The sequence below is a fragment of the Tachysurus fulvidraco genome, chromosome 1, assembly GCF_022655615.1.
Source record: "Tachysurus fulvidraco isolate hzauxx_2018 chromosome 1, HZAU_PFXX_2.0, whole genome shotgun sequence".
Classification (NCBI taxonomy): Eukaryota; Metazoa; Chordata; class Actinopteri; order Siluriformes; family Bagridae; genus Tachysurus; species Tachysurus fulvidraco.
This window is the reverse complement of record NC_062518.1, coordinates 33,201,225-33,220,185: the sequence shown is the minus strand read 5'-3', so window position 1 is coordinate 33,220,185 and position 18,961 is coordinate 33,201,225. Positions and strand designations below refer to the sequence as shown.

General features: G+C 37.8%; 3 protein-coding genes across 4 annotated transcripts; 2 read left to right on the top strand and 1 right to left on the bottom strand.

Annotated features, from left to right (window-relative positions):
• Positions 1–28: 28 nt before the first annotated feature.
• Positions 29–4,168, bottom strand: oxa1l (OXA1L mitochondrial inner membrane protein). The gene is made up of 10 exons (XM_027134428.2): positions 4,036–4,168; positions 2,679–2,813; positions 2,139–2,529; positions 1,757–1,900; positions 1,349–1,434; positions 1,108–1,272; positions 870–974; positions 562–724; positions 363–443; positions 29–284 (listed from the first exon to the last, which is right to left on the bottom strand). The coding sequence occupies exons 1-10, from the start codon at positions 4,144–4,146 to the stop codon at positions 148–150; spliced, it is 1,518 nt and encodes a 505-aa protein (XP_026990229.1). The 5' UTR covers positions 4,147–4,168; the 3' UTR covers positions 29–147.
• Positions 4,169–4,171: 3 nt separating this feature from the next.
• Positions 4,172–8,013, top strand: casp23 (caspase 23, apoptosis-related cysteine peptidase). Of its 2 annotated transcripts, XM_027134436.2 has the most exons (11): positions 4,172–4,435; positions 4,956–5,009; positions 5,164–5,234; positions 5,352–5,525; positions 5,629–5,808; positions 5,952–6,029; positions 6,117–6,296; positions 7,038–7,272; positions 7,366–7,467; positions 7,578–7,687; positions 7,790–8,013. In XM_027134436.2, exons 1-11 carry the CDS (start codon positions 4,366–4,368, stop codon positions 7,898–7,900), a joined length of 1,365 nt encoding a protein of 454 aa, XP_026990237.2. In that variant the 5' UTR covers positions 4,172–4,365; the 3' UTR covers positions 7,901–8,013. The 2 variants fall into 2 exon arrangements, with proteins under 2 accessions (XP_026990237.2, XP_047673264.1); XM_047817308.1 differs by having other exon boundaries at positions 5,952–6,296.
• Positions 8,014–8,996: 983 nt separating this feature from the next.
• Positions 8,997–12,041, top strand: si:ch211-212k18.15. Its single transcript, XM_047818299.1, has 4 exons — positions 8,997–9,154; positions 9,877–9,977; positions 10,916–11,089; positions 11,322–12,041. Exons 1-4 carry the CDS (start codon positions 9,085–9,087, stop codon positions 11,769–11,771), a joined length of 795 nt encoding a protein of 264 aa, XP_047674255.1. The 5' UTR covers positions 8,997–9,084; the 3' UTR covers positions 11,772–12,041.
• Positions 12,042–18,961: the final 6,920 nt, after the last annotated feature.

Sequence of the window (18,961 nt, the reverse complement as noted above, 5' to 3'; positions counted from 1 at the left end):
ACAGCAAAAAATCCACACAACAATCAGCTGATATCCATCAGTTTCCTCTTTAATGAGTTATTATTTAGAAGGATCATATTATGCTCATTTCCCCCCTCCTGAATAAATATATACAAATTTATGTAAAAATGATCTGGTAGGTAGTTTTTAACCAATTGTTTCTTCCCAGGGCCTCTTCTTCCCACTTCCTTGCTGTACTTGCTTGTTTCTGGATGAATTTTCTGTTGACATGGGTGCAGATCTCTGCTGCAGGGGATTTTGGGAAAAGGTCTGCCTTAGTGGACCTAAAGGAGAAATAAGAAATATAAAAATCAGACTGCCACACACACACACACACACACACACACACACACACGGCTCACCTTTAGCTGCAATGTCAAGGTGGTCCTTAATCCTCCTTTCTCTTTCCTGTAGCTGATGAGCTAGTTGTGCATTCTTCCAGCCTGTGATATACACATTAATAGAAATACAGGGCATGCACTCTACCATCATCAGTTATAGGAGTATTGTGAAATCTACTAAAGTATGAAACAAAAACACTCAATGTGTACAGTGCTGTACCTTTCCTGAGATTCTCAATAAAACCATCACTGGGAGGCAGAGCTGCGGTGGGGTGAGTGATGCGCACTGGGATTTTAAGCTTCTCTCTCACTGCAGGATGCCTCAGCAGGGCTACCTGACCCAGCGAAAAGAGATTCGAGGTCATCCAGTATGTAAACACTGCCTGGAAGAAAAAAACACACAGATAGAGTCACACCCACAAGAGATGACTGCATTGGATGAAGTGGAGAGAGAGAGGGAGGGAGGAGGAGAGGGAGAGAATGAGAGAGTAAGAGAGAGAGAGAGACAGAATGAAATAAGTGTCTCACTGTAGGGAAGTTGATGGTCATCGGTAGGATGATAAATGGCATAATTCTGAAGACAGTCTTCATTGCTCTCAGGTTGGGGTTGTCTATACCAGATTCTGCTCCCAACTACAAGTTGGAAAATTGATTCACAGAAGAAGGAGGAGGCAGATATGAACTTAACATCAGTTATAGAATCAGTTATCAGAATCAGTTGTGCATCCAAACCATTTAAGTAAATTATAAGAACTGCAAGTTGTACCTCCAGGATGGCAAACATGGTCCCTGTGACAGCAAGTGGAAGGATGTAAAATGGATCTGCTGCAGTTAAGTCAGTAAACCACCACAATCCACCAGTCTGCATGCTGGGCACAGGGGCATAGGCCATCTTGCGCAAGGCAATGAAGAATGAAATAAAGACTGGTGCCTAAAAAGAAAATGAAAACAGCATTTTAAAAAGATGCCTTTGAATGCTGTTTACAGTAAACACATTCCATACTGACCTGCACCAAAGGCACCAGGAACCCACGGAGTGGGTTAACATCATGTTTCTTCTGGAACAACATCATGTCAGAATATGCCTTTGAGACTGAAGGAAATTCAAAACAAATAATTACATTTTTTTTTATATTATGCAGGTTTCTACAGTCATATTAAAAGAATGAAAAGAAGAATGATAAACACTGTCAAGAATTCTTGTAACTAGAGAAAAGATGGCAGCACCTGTTGATTCTCCTGATACTTGTGCACTCAACTAACACTATCACTAGTGACTAGCAAACTAATCAAAGAATGAACCACATTTAAGAATTAGGAATAATAAAATCATAAGGGTGCAGCAAGCTGAGACACTAAGATGGATACAAAAGCAGAACAAGATATATAGTGGAATAAATGTATCAGATACTGACATTCAAACTTGTTGCCACTCTGCTTGGCCTCATTCATGCGATTGGTGAGCTTGGTCATTTCTGGGAGGACATTGTTCAGCTTAGCTGCCTCTCTTTGTCCCTTTACGATGACCGGGAACACTGCACAGCGGGCTATGATAGTACCTGCACACAAAACGTAACAAGACCCAAACAGTCAATGCTTCTGTTCAAATTATTGTTAAGAGAACATTCCACACGAATATAATTAGTTACACTGCAGTTTAGAAACATACATTGTATATAAAAGGTTTAGACTTGTCCCTAAATCAGCATCTTGTGTGACAAAGAAACTAAGTATGAAAAAATCCGCAAAAAAAAGCTGCATAAAAGCATTTGCTTTTGGATCCTAACAAAATCTTACCTGCAACAATAGCACCCCACCAGGGCAGTCCAATGCCAACATGCATGAATTCCAACAAGTTCTGAATCAGGCCTACAGGTGTATAGCAACCTAGACCCAATTCTGCCAGGCTGAGCTCTGCTCCTGCCCCCTGCAGGACATCCATTGCCAGGACAGGGGCATCAGCCACTTCGGTGACTGGCTGTGTGATTACTGGAGTAAGGTCAGGAGCAGTATCCAATGCTGAATCAGATAAAGGAGCAGCTACTGGAACAGATTCTGAAGCAAGTATTTGAGCAGCTTCTGTGTGAGTTTCTGGAGCAGATACTAATGCAGATTCTACAGCAGTTTCTGGAGAAGATAATGGGATGTCTGCTGTTGAACTGGTAGCAGGTACAGTTCCATCTGTTGTCTGAAAGCAAGCATAGAGTATTTAGTAGTTAAGAATTAATCTTTCAAAAAACAGTGCAAAATAAATCAAAATAAAATGACGCAATGTCAGCATTTGTTTAGGTCTGGATCTACATATTTAAACAAGGACAAATTTACTGGCCAGAGTACCTTTGAGTTATTTTGGTGCACTGTCATGGCACTGACCAAGTATAACCGTCCATAATTATGACGTCCAAGCAGAGGCTGAACAAACGAAACTCCACTTCCTTTGATAGTGCGAAGATGTGATCTGTGCACAGCATACTGAGAGAGGGTAAGGGGAAGGAAAAAACAAAAAAGAGTGTTAATGCTGGCACATGATGAAATTCTCAAAAATCCTACACTGAAAAATAGTCACCACAGAACTTTACTATGAATGGAAGTCTTTACTAAACCAGAAACAAAATTGCATTACCAAAGAAGTGTCCACAAATATTATATAATCAGTGCATACTATGCGTATACAACAACACAAGTATTGCTTCATATATCGAGGATGCACCATAAGTTAAATAGGACGTTTAGCAGTTTTACTCAGTTCAGTAACAGAACAGATGCTGGATCCCCTACAGTTTGCCTACTGTGCAAACAGATCAGTGGACAATTGGATCAGTCAACATTTTTCTAATTATTGCTAGCTAAATGTGAATTACAAGCCCATTTCCAAAATATTTTTAATGGGTAGAGTGTTGAATGTCATGATCTATTATTTCTACCAATGACAGAAGTGTTTTGATATAATTCTGGTGGTAACTAAGTGTAGATTGACAACAAATTATGTATTGTGCAACAAATATTAGGATCGAACATGCCCTATTAAAGCCTCCAAGCTAACATCACAATGTCTGTAAGAGACGGACAGAGTTCAGACAGATAATGAACAGATTAATAGATCATATTTAAAATTACTCAACTGTTAATGTAAATATTTAAAACACTACCTACAGCTGATTTACGATTGGTCACACAAACACACACAAAGACACAGACGCACACAAACAGACACACACACACAGACAAAACATACACACAGACACACAGTGCATAAAGTTTTGCATTTTTAGCTTTTGGCTTTACTCCTTTAACTGATTTAGACTGAATTAACATCCCAATCTTAGGTCTTAATGATGCACGCTAGCTAGTTACCTACAGCTAATATATCATAACAAGTCTGTCATGTGGTCAAAATTTTATCCATAAAGAATAATATATTTTGTACAAATAAACGAGCCACGCAAATGCGAGCGAGCAGAAAAATGAGTGTCAGGAATCGGCTGCAATACAAACCGCTCCGATTAGTGTATATAGTGCACTACACACAGTGTATAAGTCAGTGTGTCCTTCACTACGCAGTGCACAAGTATAGGGAACAGGGAGTGTTTTTTTTATTCAGCCGATGACTTTGAAACGTGTATCACCGAGTCTTATTACATAAAAAACACAATAAACACGAACTACAAACAATCATGTAATCACAATAACAAACCCCGTTTCGTGTCCATGAAGCAGGTAACGTGGAAATACTGGCTGCATTCGTGTGTTTAAAGAAACAAGTCGTTAGACGACCAGGGACTATTTTGCCCCTGAGCGCAGCCATATTGAAAAAGAGATGGAATCGCGGAATCGGACGGCGAGCAAGAGGGGACAAATTTCGTATGTCACAAAAGCGAAGGACTCATCATCGTCCTCTACAGTCACTGCTGTTAGCTTCAATGTGAAATAGTGATATTATAATCGTGGTATTCAGTAGGGATATATATTTATTATATATATTATATTTTAGTATAAGTGGTCTGAAGGAACTTCTAGCACAAAAATGTCAAATCCGAAAGAAGAGGACAGAGATTTAAAAGATGCTGCACCTACAACATTTTTACGAAAACTCAGTAAGTTTACTGTCAATTTACTAAATATTTTGACTCCTTGGTTTCCTAAACCTCGATTAACAAAATGATTATGGATATATGATACAGATTAATTTCGAAATGACTAACTATAAGGTTATAATGTATATAAACACAAACAAAAACAAAACTGAAAGTGAATGCTCCATGTCGAGATAAACAACTTCCTTAGCACACAGCATAGTATAAAAAATAAAATAAATAATAAGAAAATAAAATAAAATAAAAAAATTAGCACTTTATGTGATTTTTGTATAGTTAAGAATTAGAAGCTTTCCAAAAGTGTCCTACTTGGAAACACTAATGAACTCAAACTAGTTTCCCCAGAAAAACTTGATTGACATTTTGAAACTTGATACTTCCTTTACCATAAATACAGTCAAGCAGTTTACTTGTATGCATTACATATGCTTACAAATTTCTACACCAACTATTTTGTTAAGCACTTCATGCGATTTCCCAACAAACACATTTCCTAAATTTTATATTTCACATAATGCAGGAATCTCAATTGGTGGAAAGAGTGGAAAGTCTGATATTTTGCCTGGACAAAGAGGTGAGTGCTCTTTACACTTAATCGATATAAGCACAAATATACAGCTTTTATTGTGCTATGCAAAATAATAATAATAATAATAATAATAATAATAATAATAATAATAATAATAATAATAATAATTAAATGAACTAAAATTACTTTTCCAAATAAGATGCTTTGTTGTGTGGTCATCAAATGCCGTCGAGTTACTTGATTTCATGGTGCAAATTCAATCTACAGCAGGTATGTATGTTTAGTTTTCTTATTATGTAAAATGTAGCTTGATTTCTTTTACATGTACATTATTTAGCAGGCCTTTTCACGTGTTACAATTTCTCCCATATTGTTGTTATATTTTAGAAAAAGACTGAATTCACTTGTCCAAGATTTGATGAGGACAAGAAGGGCATATGTGGCACAAAATTCTCTTATCAGGATTTGTCTCATACCGTCCCACTAACACCATCACTGAAGGAATTCTTTGAAGCGAGAATCGGGGAGCTATCCGCAGCACAGTTCTGTGAATTTAAACCTGTAAGAAAATGTTTGTCTACTTCACTAAACATTACTTAAACTATTTCTGTGTCATAGGTGTGGATTAAAAGGGTCTTTAATGTCTGTGATTTAATAACATCAGTGTCCAGGATGCAACTCAAAAGTGGAGCGAGCTGATAAGATGAACCTGTGTGTCCACTGTACCATATGCACTGCCCAGCTGGGATACTCCTATGAGTTCTGCTGGAACTGCAGCAGGAAATGGGAAGGGGCAGCACAAATTGCTGTGCGTTGTGGCCACAGTGACTGCAACAAGGCCAAGGTACTGTATAACCGCCCACATATAGAAATATACATATAATTGGATGTTTAGAAATTTACCTCACCATAAAAGACACAGTATGTTGAAAGTGGACCACAGACAGTAAATCGTACTACTTTCTAAATTTCTTAATATTTTTTCAGACATTAAAAAAAAAAGATTTGCTAACATTGTGCCAGTCTGCATTCAAGACCCAAAAGCTTCAGACAGAGGAAAAACAGGTGCTTTTTAATCCCTTAATCATTAACCATGAACTATACATTAATGTGAATGGCACAATTGCTATTAAACTTGCTTTTTTCACCCAGATATATCCAACTATGGAGAAATCCAAAGACAGAAAGAGACTAGCTATGATCATCAACAATGTTGAATTCAGAGTAAGTGCGTTTAATCGGCTGGGAGCAGAGAAGGATGAAGAAAGCATGAGGATTCTGCTTGAAGCCTTGGGTTATGATGTAATCATACTGAATGACCTGTCTGCAGAGGTATGATTAGAAACTAAATATCTAGTTGTGTAAAATTTAAAGCACCATTAAATTAACTAATTTTTCACCTCTCAGTAACGGAATTTTTAACCAGCAGCACATACTTGAGAATATAAATGATCAGCAATGCATTATGTAAGGAATAAAGCACAATGAGGAATGCTGTTAAAGGTTAACAGGTTGATTTCCGTATAACAGGAATCCATCAGTTTTTATTATACCATCGTCATTTGTTAATGATTTACATTAATTTTCTTAAATAATTAACATTTTATCAAATGATAGTTTATTATTATCTATTTCCTGTTATTGCTTACATTAAAACAGCAATGTACATTCATTTCTTAACCTGCCTGTCTTTTTATATATATTTTTTTATATTAGACAAAAAAAAATGCATCTTTTGTTTGCATTGAAAATCCCTGATGCCCAGAAACCTAAAGTTATAGCTTTACACCTGGCTGTTACAAATCACTGACACTTTTCCCATTAAACCTTGTGAAATGCCTCACTATAATAATTCCACATTTTCAAACATGAGTTTCTGTGGAAAATCCACCATCACTGTCCATGCTTTATTATTATCAAAACAATAATGGATTACAATGAGTGCTTTAATATAAATCTGAGATATGCCTTGTAACCAAAGTACTGTCAGAGCTGCTGTTATGGAAAGTAAATCAATGGCTAATCATAAAATAATGCTGAGCAGATTAATGTCTGTTTTGTGGAACTCTACAGGGGATGGAGGCTGCTGTGAGAGACTTCTCACAACACAATGAACACAGATATTCAGATAGCACATTTCTTGTCATAATGTCCCATGGTGGACCTGATGGGATTTATGGCATAGATTATGATAAAAATGAAGATGACATTTTCCTTGTGGATAAAATCTTCCACTACCTCGGCTCTGCGAACTGCCCTGGACTAACAGACAAGCCTAAAATCATCCTGATTCAGGCTTGCAGAGGAGGTACACAAACTCATGTCAAGTCGAGTCGAGAAGAATCGTAGCACCATTTAGAATGCAAAAGTACATCATTTAAAATTTCTAAACATTTTTCAGATCAGGATGGCCATGTGTGGGTGTGTGATGGTGTAAGGTCCAATCAAGGAATAAAACAACATCGCGAGAAAGATTTTGCCTGCTTCAGATCCTGCACACCAGGTTTTATACCCTGCCATTTTATCTTTCTATAGAGAGGGGTTTTCTTTAATATTAGAGATCTCAGATGTGTATTATTTACATAAAAATATCAACACAAATTCTCATTTCAGACACTGTATCAATGAGAAATACTGGCACTGGTTCAGTCTTTATCCAGAACCTTGTGAAAATCTTCAACGATCACTGTCATGAGGACGACATAATGGAACTGTTCAGAAAGGCATGTTTGTATTGATCTAAACATAGAATGACGAATACTACAAAAGCTGTACTAAGGCACTTAGTAAAACATGTCTAATTAATTGTCTGTTTCCCAATACAGGTTGCTTACTGGTTTGAAAATGCAGCAAAGGAAAATGATATTCACTATCAAATGCCAAGTTTAGACAGAACCACCCTTGTCAAGAAATTCTACCTGTTTCCTGGGCTTTGACACAAAAGTTCAAATTACTGTCATTGCTTTGAGCACTCTTCAAAAGTGACATGTTACAATTAAAGCCATTTTTCTGTCATTATGTTATACAATAAATATTTATGATCTATTCATCAATAGCTGAATTAAATTAAGTTTCTTCATAATGATCTCAGTGATCTTTGGTGTTTTGCCCTGGCCAAAATATATGAAAGTCATGTGAATGGGCTCCATCAAGATATTTAATTATCAATGCAGTGAGGTATATTCTGGTAGGAATCAGAAATTGCTTTCATAGCTGATCAGTGGCTCAAAAGGTATTCACATACAGTTTCATGCAAAGGATTGAGCATCTTTGGCCAATTATATATATATATATATATATATATATATATATATATATATATATATATATATATATATATATATATATATACTGTCAAAATTATATACACTATATGACCAAATGTTTGTGTACACCATAAGTGTGCACATCAGCAATGTGGGCTTTCTCTAAACTGTTCCCACAAATGTATGTGGAAATATGGAAGAATTTGTGTGGCCTGTACAGAGTCCTGACTTCAGCACGGTTAGACTGCAACTCTAAAAGATCCTGATCAGTGCCTGACCTCACTAAAACCTCACTCTTGGTCCCACAGCCATGCCATATAAGTAGATAAGTACATCTAGAGGCCTTCCTGGAAGAGTGGAAGTTAGCTTGTTTTGTTATGTTATGGTTGGGACTCCTAGTTCATGTGATGGGAAATTTTGATGTTACTGGATATGCATCCATTACAATTTTATTACCTTGCCTGTTAGTATCTAGCACATACTTAGTCCCCCCCCCATACTTTTTCTTTCTTTCTTTCTTTCTTTCTTTCTTTCTTTCTTTCTTTCTTTCTTTCTTTCTTTCTTTCTTTTTTAAATTAACAGTGAAAAGTTAACTTTTGCTTCCTCGTCACAAACCTGTTTTTCCTTAAAGAATTAATCTAGTCCTTTTGCATTTCTGACTCTGCACCAACATGCTTCACTTTCTGTTTAATAATGTGACGTGTCCATGAGCTTTAACAAATACTTTGCACATAAATAACATGTGATCCAGAGGCTCCACCCAGTCTTTGCAACATGCCTTGGGACTTTCCAAGAAACCGAAAGTCAAACTATGAAACACGGAACAGAGCACCAGTGACTGTGATCTAACGAAGATGGTAGAAGAAAAGCGTCACGATCCTAAGGACTTCAGCCTGAAATTTGTTGATCGACCTGATGACATTAGTAAGATTGCACTATTATTATGATTTCCGTGTATATTGGTATATTTCGAATAATGGAAAGTTGGGTATTGGATACATCGATGTGTGTTAAGTGTTCTTTTCACTTCTTGAGCTCATAATCTCTTTGTGTTAAATTGATTAGAAGAATTGTGATTACATCTAATTTGTATGTTAATACTTGATAATTTTAGATTGCAGTATGGTTGTATACATGATTCTTATTTATTGATCGAGAAATGTAGCCCATCTAAATCCATGAGAAAGGCAAGAAGGTCAAGTAGAAGAGGCACAACTATGGAAACTATGAAAACGAGTTGATTTACCTACTCCCATCCGATAAGTTTAATTTAAAAACTAGTATTATATATATATATACATATATATAAAATTTGTATTTTTTTATTGTTACACTGAATTTAATGAATCGAAACACTAGAATTTGGTAGAGTCTTTTCTGTTTTATCTGATAATTATAATCCTTGCTCCATTTGCTACTGCACTATTATCATACTTATTAATAAAACTGACAATGATCTCAAACCTTTGAAACGTGTAAAAGAATGTAAAAGAAACTTTCTTATATCTTAAAAAAAATCTCTGTGTGTATGTATGCATGCAAAGAACCAGTGTTACCAGCTGTATGTGTGTATAAACATGTTATTGATTTGTTCCTGATGACATCTTTAAGCACCATCTCCTATGTTCATTTATTTATCCACTTAGCCCATGATGATGATCCCAACACACAGAGGATAGAGATGTCTTGTGGACATGCTGTCACACCTGAGTCCCTCACAGCCTACTGTCGCAGTCTTCTGGATCAGGTGGGATTATCTATCAGCCATTTCTGAAGAAAACTACTACTTGGTATATTTATAGTGTTGCAAATTGGTATGTTTAATGGCCAAACATGCTTTCTAATTAGCCAATACCCCAGTTTAATACTTTTTTCAAAACACTTGCTAAAGACTATTATTTTTGGTCTTTACATTGTTGTGACCATCAAAGAGGTAACTGCTACTAATTGATTAATCTAATGTTTTGGACACTTCAATTCAATTCCATTCCATTAAATTCCATTCAATTCAATTGTATTTCTATAGCACTTTTAACAAAATACATTGTCTCAAAGCAGCTTAACAGAACATAAGATATTTATGTACATTTATTTGATTTTATCCCTATTTATCTCTAATGAGCAAGCCTGCGGCAACTATGGCAAGAAAAAACTCCCTTAGATGGTATGAGGAAGAAACCTTAACAGGAACTTGTTCTCATTTGGGTGACACCAGAGAGTGTTATTACAAAATCATTATAAACACTAGAGAGTGTGAATTACCATAAACACTGGAGATTGTGTTTATAAATGATGTTCTTTCTACAGTCATAAACAGTCAATAGGAATTGTGTAATCAGAAGCTCCTGAGCATATAAAAAAATATTAGGACAGAGAAAGAGTGTTCAAAAACCCTGTTTTTCTTTATAGATCATTGTATCAGCATCTTATTAGCTACTGGGAAAAGATAGCAAATAAAAACATTTAAGAAATAAATTATAAAATATTAATTATGATTTTGACATTTTGCATTTATTTATATCAATTCCTAAAAGAATAACTATCAAACAATTATAAAATAATTACCTGATTATTATCATGATGAAAAGGAAAATTTAACCTTATTTGTGATGAACAAACAAAATACACTGTAAATGTCACTAGAGATTAGAGCTTCACAGCTTTATCTTGGTTTTATGCATCCAGGCCAAGTACAAGTTCCTGTGTCCAGCTCTAAAAAATGGAACAACTAAAATGTGTGCAGCTGAGTGGAAGTATGTAGATGTGCGGAGGATTGCTTTACTGAATCAAGAGGAGCAGAACCACTTTGAGGAGACTATGGCTGAACTGGCAGCAGCTAAGTACTGTGAATACAACTCAGTAAGTGATTTGCAGCTAATACCTAATGATATTCATTGATAGTGGAATTAATTATAATAGTGGAATAAATTATGTAAATGTATGGCTTATATTGGTCATAGCAGTCAAGGGCAAGTTTAAAAAATCTATGTAGTGTGTGTATTCTGATCTCTTTCCAGTATGCTAGGTAATTTGAGAGATGAGATAGTTATAATTATTAAATAATTATAATACTTTTTCTTCTTTTTTTAAGTGCCCTGGTTGCAGTTCATATGTTGAGAGACAGAATTTGACCAACCTGTGTGTACTCTGCACCATCTGTACAGCTGATAGCGGTAAGAGGTTTCAGTTCTGCTGGCAGTGTCTGAAGACCTGGAAAGGGCCAGCACCTCGCTCAGACAAGTGTGAAAACAGCGGCTGTGTTAATGATAAAATTGAGAAATTGTTAAAATGTGAGGAAATAATCCTTCCTTCGGTTCAATACCTAAAATGTCCCTCACTGCGAGCTTGCCCTACATGTGGAAACTTGGTTGAGCATAACACAACAGGATGTAAGAATATAATATGTAATCGGTGTCATGTTGAATTCTGCTTTTCTTGCTTAAAGCTTAAGGTTGAATGCCTAAAAACAAGCTCATACTTTATACCTTGCTCAAATGGTGTAGCTCCTCGGCAAACATCCATTCCAACCTGGAGTAAGTAGATACCTAAAATCTTGGCGTATTATAATGCCAAAACACACAGTTTTCAGTCTCTTTAAATTGATCTATAGCCGTAATATTAAGTAATTAATTAATCGATTAATCAATCGATCGATTAATCAATCAATTGATCGATTAATTAATTAATTAATTAATTAATTAAGTATGAACTGTTTTGAAAGTTGTCCTCAGGTTATATAAAAATTATGTTGTATTTGCTTTTGCTGTCATTTGCTTCATAATAAAATAATTTTGATTAGCACAAATAAATACTTGTCTCAACTTGTTATTTAATATTATTTTTTAAAAAGATAAGTTTACTAACTTTTTACTAACTCTTTACTAACGCTTTTTAAGTAGGTTCTTGTGAATAATTTTAACTTATATCGAGTACTACAAGATTTCAACACCCTGTCTTTGCACTTTTTTGAAGGAAATTGAGTTAAATTTTTAATGTTATTATTTTTATTATTAATGTGATTTTTTTTGTCAGTGATAACATTAACGTATAATTTAGCTAATATCATTAGCTAACGTATATCATTAGCTAATGATATTCAGGAGTTTTTTGGCTTATGCTTTTTTAATTGTTAATTGTCAAGTAAATTATTTATTTATTTATTATAGTAAATTACTGATATAATAAAAATTCACCAGATTAACTCAGATTTGTGTAATTGTTCAGCCATGTAGAATTCTATTCAAATAATTTATACATTTTAAACAAATAAACATAAGGTGTACATTTACCTAATTATTAGCAAGCTCTGTATTTTTAAGTTATTTTGAAAAGCAGAAATGACCAAACATTGGAAAAAGTCTGACAGGCATGCAGATATTTATTTGAGACAATATTCATACATCATTGACAATGGAAGACACAACCCTCTGCCAAGATCCTACTGCTATCTGACTTTCTGTTTTGTTTTGCCATGCCTTTTACCATAAACATCAACTACAAAGTATGTGGAATTTCCCTCAGTCATATCTCATCAGCTCATGTGAATTTTCTGTCCTTTATGAATGCAGTCACACCCATAGACTGTGTGCAGGATGTTTAAAAAAATAAAACACATTTAATTGATAGACAGAGGATGTCAAAGTCTTTGTGTGCTATGTTCCATAAAATAAAATAAACACTTTTGCCTAGATTTAATACAGTGTGAATTAACACTATATAAGTTGATGAGGAGGAGTTTAGCTTGCTGTTAAAGTATACAGAGGACGTATATAGAGAATAGTACAGTAAAATGACGGCTCTGTCAGACAGGACATCGCAGTTCAATCTGATTCTACTCAGCAACAAGCAAGTAATCTGATCATCAAATTATGTCGAAGAAAAGCCTTTTATCATATAAGACCAGGTCTTGTGTCTCCACACAACATTCAAGTCACTCTACAACAAGCTCTGCTGCAGTATTAGCACGGGCAGAAGCGGAGGCTGCAAAAGCACGTCTATCATTTGCTGAGAAAGAGATGAAAATGAAGATAGAAAAAGCTCATTTAGAAGCCTCTATGGACCTGTTAAAACAAGAGGAAGAAACTGCTGCAGCGCTAGCTAAGGCTGATGCACTCGAAGCTGCTGTTGATCAGCACAGCGAAAGGTTAAGTTGTGCTGTTTTGCAAGATCATAGTCCAGAAGACAAAGCACAGTGTACTAAAGATTGTCATGCAGCAATTAAAGACAAACAGTCCATCTTCCACAATGCCTGGTTTAGAGCCTTTTTCTGATGACCAAATAGGTCAGGTTCATGAAACGCAATCACTCAACACATCAGTGCTACATCGAGAGGGCAACGCCTCTTCAGGGTTTGCATCCGACGCTGCAAATGTTCATAAAAATTCCAGTATGAATGACTTTGTGCGTTACCTGGCTCGCCATGAACTGGTCTCTACAGGGCTGTTGAAATTCAATGATCAACCAGAAAATTACAAAGCCTGGCGATGTTCGTTTAGGAATGCCATCAGAGATTTAAACTTAACATTTAGTGAAGAAATCGACCTTCTTGTCAAGTGGCTTGGGAAGGAGTCTGTAGACCACGGGAGTCGGATTCGAGCCGTAAACATGAATAACCCTGAGAGAGGGTTGAATATGATTTGGGCCAGGCTGGAGGAATGTTATGGCTCACCTGAAGTGATAGAGAATTCACTGTTCAGACGCCTGGAGAGTTTCCCCAAATTAACAAACAAAGATTATGCGAGACTAAGAGAGCTGAGTGATTTACACATGGAGCTACAGTCAGCCAAGGCTGATGGAGACTTACCTGGACTTGCAGTTCTTGACACTGCTCGTGGCATAAATCCTATTGTTGAAAAACTTCCTTTCGGACTTCAGGATAGGTGGTTATCTGTAGGTTCCGACTATAAGCTGAAGTACAATGTCGCATTTCCTCCCTTTGATGTATTTGTTGATTTTTTTAGTCGACAAGCAAGGATCAGAAATGACCCAAGTTTCAGTTTTACGTCTCGTGTAGAGTCTCTTACTAAGCCTAATTCATGGAAGCAGCTTAAACAGAGAGAGATTTCAGTCCACAAAACAGACGTGTCACCTACTGTCTCTTTCAACAAAGACAAACTCTTTAACAGTGACTGTGAAAAGCTATGTCTCATACACAAAAAGGCACATCCTTTACGCAAGTGCCGTGTCTTTCGAGATAAACCTTTTGAAGAGTGCAAAGCATTCCTGAAAGAAAACGGAATCTGCTTCAGATGTTGCAGGTCTTCACTGCACATAGCAAAAAATTGCAAAGCCTGTGTTAAATGCGCAGATTGTGGTAGTGAGAGACATAACACTGCCTTCCACCAAGAATCAACTCACATCTCTGATGACTCGAGCCCCCATCCAGAGCATGGCGGGGAGGGAGATCTTGTACCATCATCTGGCATCTCATCACACTGCACTCAAGTCTGTGGTGGTGATCTAACCGACAGATCATGCTCAAAAATCTGTCTTGCCAAGGTTTATCCTAGCGGTAGTCGTGATAAAGCAGTGAAGCTTTATGCAATAATTGACGATCAAAGTTGGCTCATTCTGAGTTGTTTGATATGTTCGGCATCCAAAGTCCTAGTTCACCGTATTCGCTAAAGACCTGTGCTGCCATTTTGGAGACATTGGGAAGATGAGCTAGCGGATTCCAAATTGAATCCATGGATGGAGAGATTAGTCTTCCACTTCCAGATCTGATTGAGTGTAATGAGATTCCTAATAACCGATCAGAGATTCCTTCACCTTCTGCTGCTCTTCATTATCCACACCTCAAATCAGTGGCACATCTCATCCCGGAAATAGACCCAGATGTTCACATCTTACTTCTTCTCGGAAAAGACGTTCTCAGAGTGCATAAGGTTCGCAAAGTGATCAATGGCCCACGTGACTTGCCATTTGCACAAAGACTCGATCTGGGATGGGTCATTGTAGGCAATGTCTGCCTAGGTAACGTTCATAAGCCAGTCACAGTTAACACCCTGTACACCAATACACTGGAGAATGGGTGACCTTCACTCTTTGAATCATGCCCTAACCTCCTGCAGGTGAAAGACAGATACGGTGGTTGCCATATGGCATGCTGCAGTGGTCAACTGACACACCAATCAGATCACTTAGGTGGCGCTGTGTTTCAACGTACAAAAGATGATGATAAAGTGGCTCTGTCCATTGAAGATGACTACTTTCTTGGTATCATGGAAAAGGGGTTTAAGAAAGGTGAAAACAACAGTTGGGTAGCACCACTGCCATTTAAAAACCCAAGACAGCGTCTTCCTGACAATAGGACACAAGCAATTAAATGCCTCTCAGCACTGTCACGCAACTTTGAAAGGAAACCACAGATGAAAGAACACTTTGTTTTATTTATGGAGAAGATCTTTGAGAATGGGCATGCAGAGGTGGCTCCACCTCTCAAAGATGCAGAGGAACGGTGGTATCTCCCCATCTTTGGTGTATATCATCCAAAGAAACCTGGTCAAATCCGGGTAATATTTGATTCTAGTGCACATTGTAATGGTGTCTCTCTTAATGATATGCTGTTAACACACCCTGACCTCAATAGCTCTCTCTTAGGTGTGCTTATTCGATTTCGTAAAGAGTCAGTTGCCATAACCGCAGACATCCAACAGATGATTTATTGTTTTCTTGTTAGAGAAGAAGACAGGAACTTTCTGAGATTTTTATGGTTCCGAGACAATGACCTCAGCAAAGACATTATAGAGTACCGTATGAAGGTACATGTCTTTGGAAATAGTCCCTCGCCAGCCGTAGCCATCTATGGTCTCAGAAAATCTGTCCACCTGCAAGGACAAGAGCAGGATTCTGAAGTGCAACAGTTCATAGAACGTGATTTCTATGTAGATGATGGTTAAAAGTCCCTGCCAACTGTAGAAACAGCAGTGAGTTTGCTAAAGCGGACACAAAATATTCTGGCCAGATCAAATGTGAGGCTGCACAAGATTGCCTCTAATAGGAGAGAGGTCATGGAAGCCTTTCCATTGTAAGATTATGCAAATGACCTAAAAGATCTGAATCTTGACACAGATAATCTTCCCATACAACGCAGTCTTGGCTTAAACTGGGACCTTAAGACAGACCACTTCATTTTTCAAGTACCTGAGGGAATGAAGCCCTTCACACGTCGAGGAGTCTTGTCAACGATTAATAGTCTGTTTGACCCTTTAGGATTTGCGGCCCCAGTAACCATCCAAGGCAAATCTATTTTGCGAGAGTTAAGCTTAGGGAACACTGATTGAGACTCTCCACTGCCACAGAACATGAAGGAGACATGGGATGCATGGCGCAATTCCCTGCAAGAACTAAGACATCTTCAAATAGCTAGAACCTACTCAGAACGGTCACCCTCAGAAGCTGCATGCAGAGAGTTGTGCGTGTTTTCAGATGCTTCCACCAAAGCTGTTGCAGCAGTTGCTTATCTTAAGCTCTCTTATGCTGACAAATGCAGTCACGTAAGCTTTGTGATGGGTAAGGCGAAACTTGCTCCACTTCCTGAACATACAATTCCAAGGTTGGAACTGTGTGCTGCAGTCTTGGCAGTAGAATTAGCTGATCTCGTCTCATCTGAAATTGACATTGATCTCGATGCTATTACTTTCTTCACTGACAGCAAGGTAGTACTGGGATATATACACATTCAGACTAGACGCTTCTACGTCTATGTCAACAACCGAGTTTTAAGGATAAGAAGATCTAGTCAGCCCGAACAGTGGTATTATGTACGTACTGACCAAAATCCAGCAGATATAGCCACAAGGTCCATACCTGCAGCGTGCCTTGCAAACAGTCCGTGGCTTTTGGGCCCCGCATTCCTTGCAGATTCTTCTAACCCTCCAGAGAAGGAAACATTCCAACTCATAAATCCTGCACTTGATGTGGATGTACGACCAGGAGTATCCAATATGAGTACCACAACTGTGAGCAAGGAATTGGGTACACAACGCTTCTCTAGGTTCTCTGATTGGCAATCACTTATCCGTTCAATTGGACGGCTCATTCACATTGCCAATGTTTTTCATAAACCAGCAAATGATGAATCCTCATGCTGCAGAAACTGGCATTATTGTCCAAAGGCTTGCTCAGTAGAGAACCTCTCAAAGGCTAAGATTGTAATCCTTCGTGCCGTACAGGTAGAAACCTATGCAACAGAAATTTCATGCATCAAGAATAGAAAGAATCTTCAGAAAAATAGTCCACTAATTTCATTGAATCCATTCATTGATGATCAGGGTCTTCTGAGAGTTGGAGGCCGCATTTCAGAAGCAAAACTGAATCAGGATGAAAAGAATCCCTTAATTGTTCCTGGCAAGCACCATGTTGGAACCTTATTGGTAAGGCATTACCACCAACAAACCCAGCATCAGGGACGCTTGCTCACTGAAGGAGCTATCCGTGCGGCTGGTTTGTGGATCATTGGAGGCAAGAGACTTGTAAATAACCTCCCGTACCATTGTGTCCTTTGTCGAAAACTTTGTGGCCACCCCCAATCTCAGAAGATGGCTTCTCTTCCATCAGACAGGATATGTACAGATCCTCCGTTCACCAATGTATTCCTAGATGTATTTGGCCCATGGTCCATCTATGCACGTCGGACAAGGGGAGGTCTTGCACAAGACAAAAGATGGGCGGTGATCTTCACTTGTCTTAGTATCAGAGCAGTCCACATTGAAGTAATTGAGTCGTTAGACACATCCAGTTTCATCAATGCCCTCAGGCGCTTTTTTGCTCTCCGAGGTCCAGCAAAACAAATTCGTTCAGATTGTGGGACAAATTTCATTGGTGCCTGTAAGGAGCTTCAAATCCCATCAAACATTGATGAAAAGAGTGTTCAGAAATACTTGGCAGAATATGGTTGCTCTTGGACATTCAATCCTCCTCATGCCTCTCATATGGGTGGCTCCTGGGAAAAAATGATAGGGATGGCAAGGAAGATACTAGACTCTATTTTCCTTCAACTAGGGCACACCAAACTAACTCATGAAGTGCTCTCTACTTTCATGACCCCTAGTGCCAGTGTCTACTGATCCCAGTGATCCATTTCCCCTCACACCTTCCATTCTCCTCACACAGAAAATGGGCATCCCTGTCACTCCTGCTGGTGACTTTGGAACCAAAGATCTTTTCCAAAGTCAATGGCGACAAGTCCAACATCTAGCTAACACATTCTGGGATAGATGGAGGAAACAGTATCTGTGTTCATTACAGACACGTAGGAAGTGGCAATCTGAACGACCTAATGTTGATCCAGGTAGCATTGTGCTCCTCAAAGATAGCCAAGCCAAAAGAAATGACTGGCCAATGGGAATTATTACGCAGGTCTTTCCAAGCAAAGACGGGAAAGTTCGGAAGGTGGAAATAAAGGTTCCCAAACAAGATGGCACAAAGCTGTTCCTTAGACCAATAACAGAGATTGTCATGCTCCTTCCTTCTAAATCCAATGCAAAGTGATGCACCAACAAGCAGTAATTTAGTGTTGGCGTTCAATCACGCCAGGCGGGGAGTGTTCTGTTACAGTCACTGTCAAAGTTAAGTTACTAATGTAAATTATTAGTTGGTAGTTTGTCTCCCCCTACTGGATGTCCTGAGGATAACGTTTTATATTATCATCATTGTCACGTGATTGAGCAGATGACTAACAAGGAAGTTAGTCCCTTTCATGCTTGCTGTTCTTGTTATGATGAAAACTAG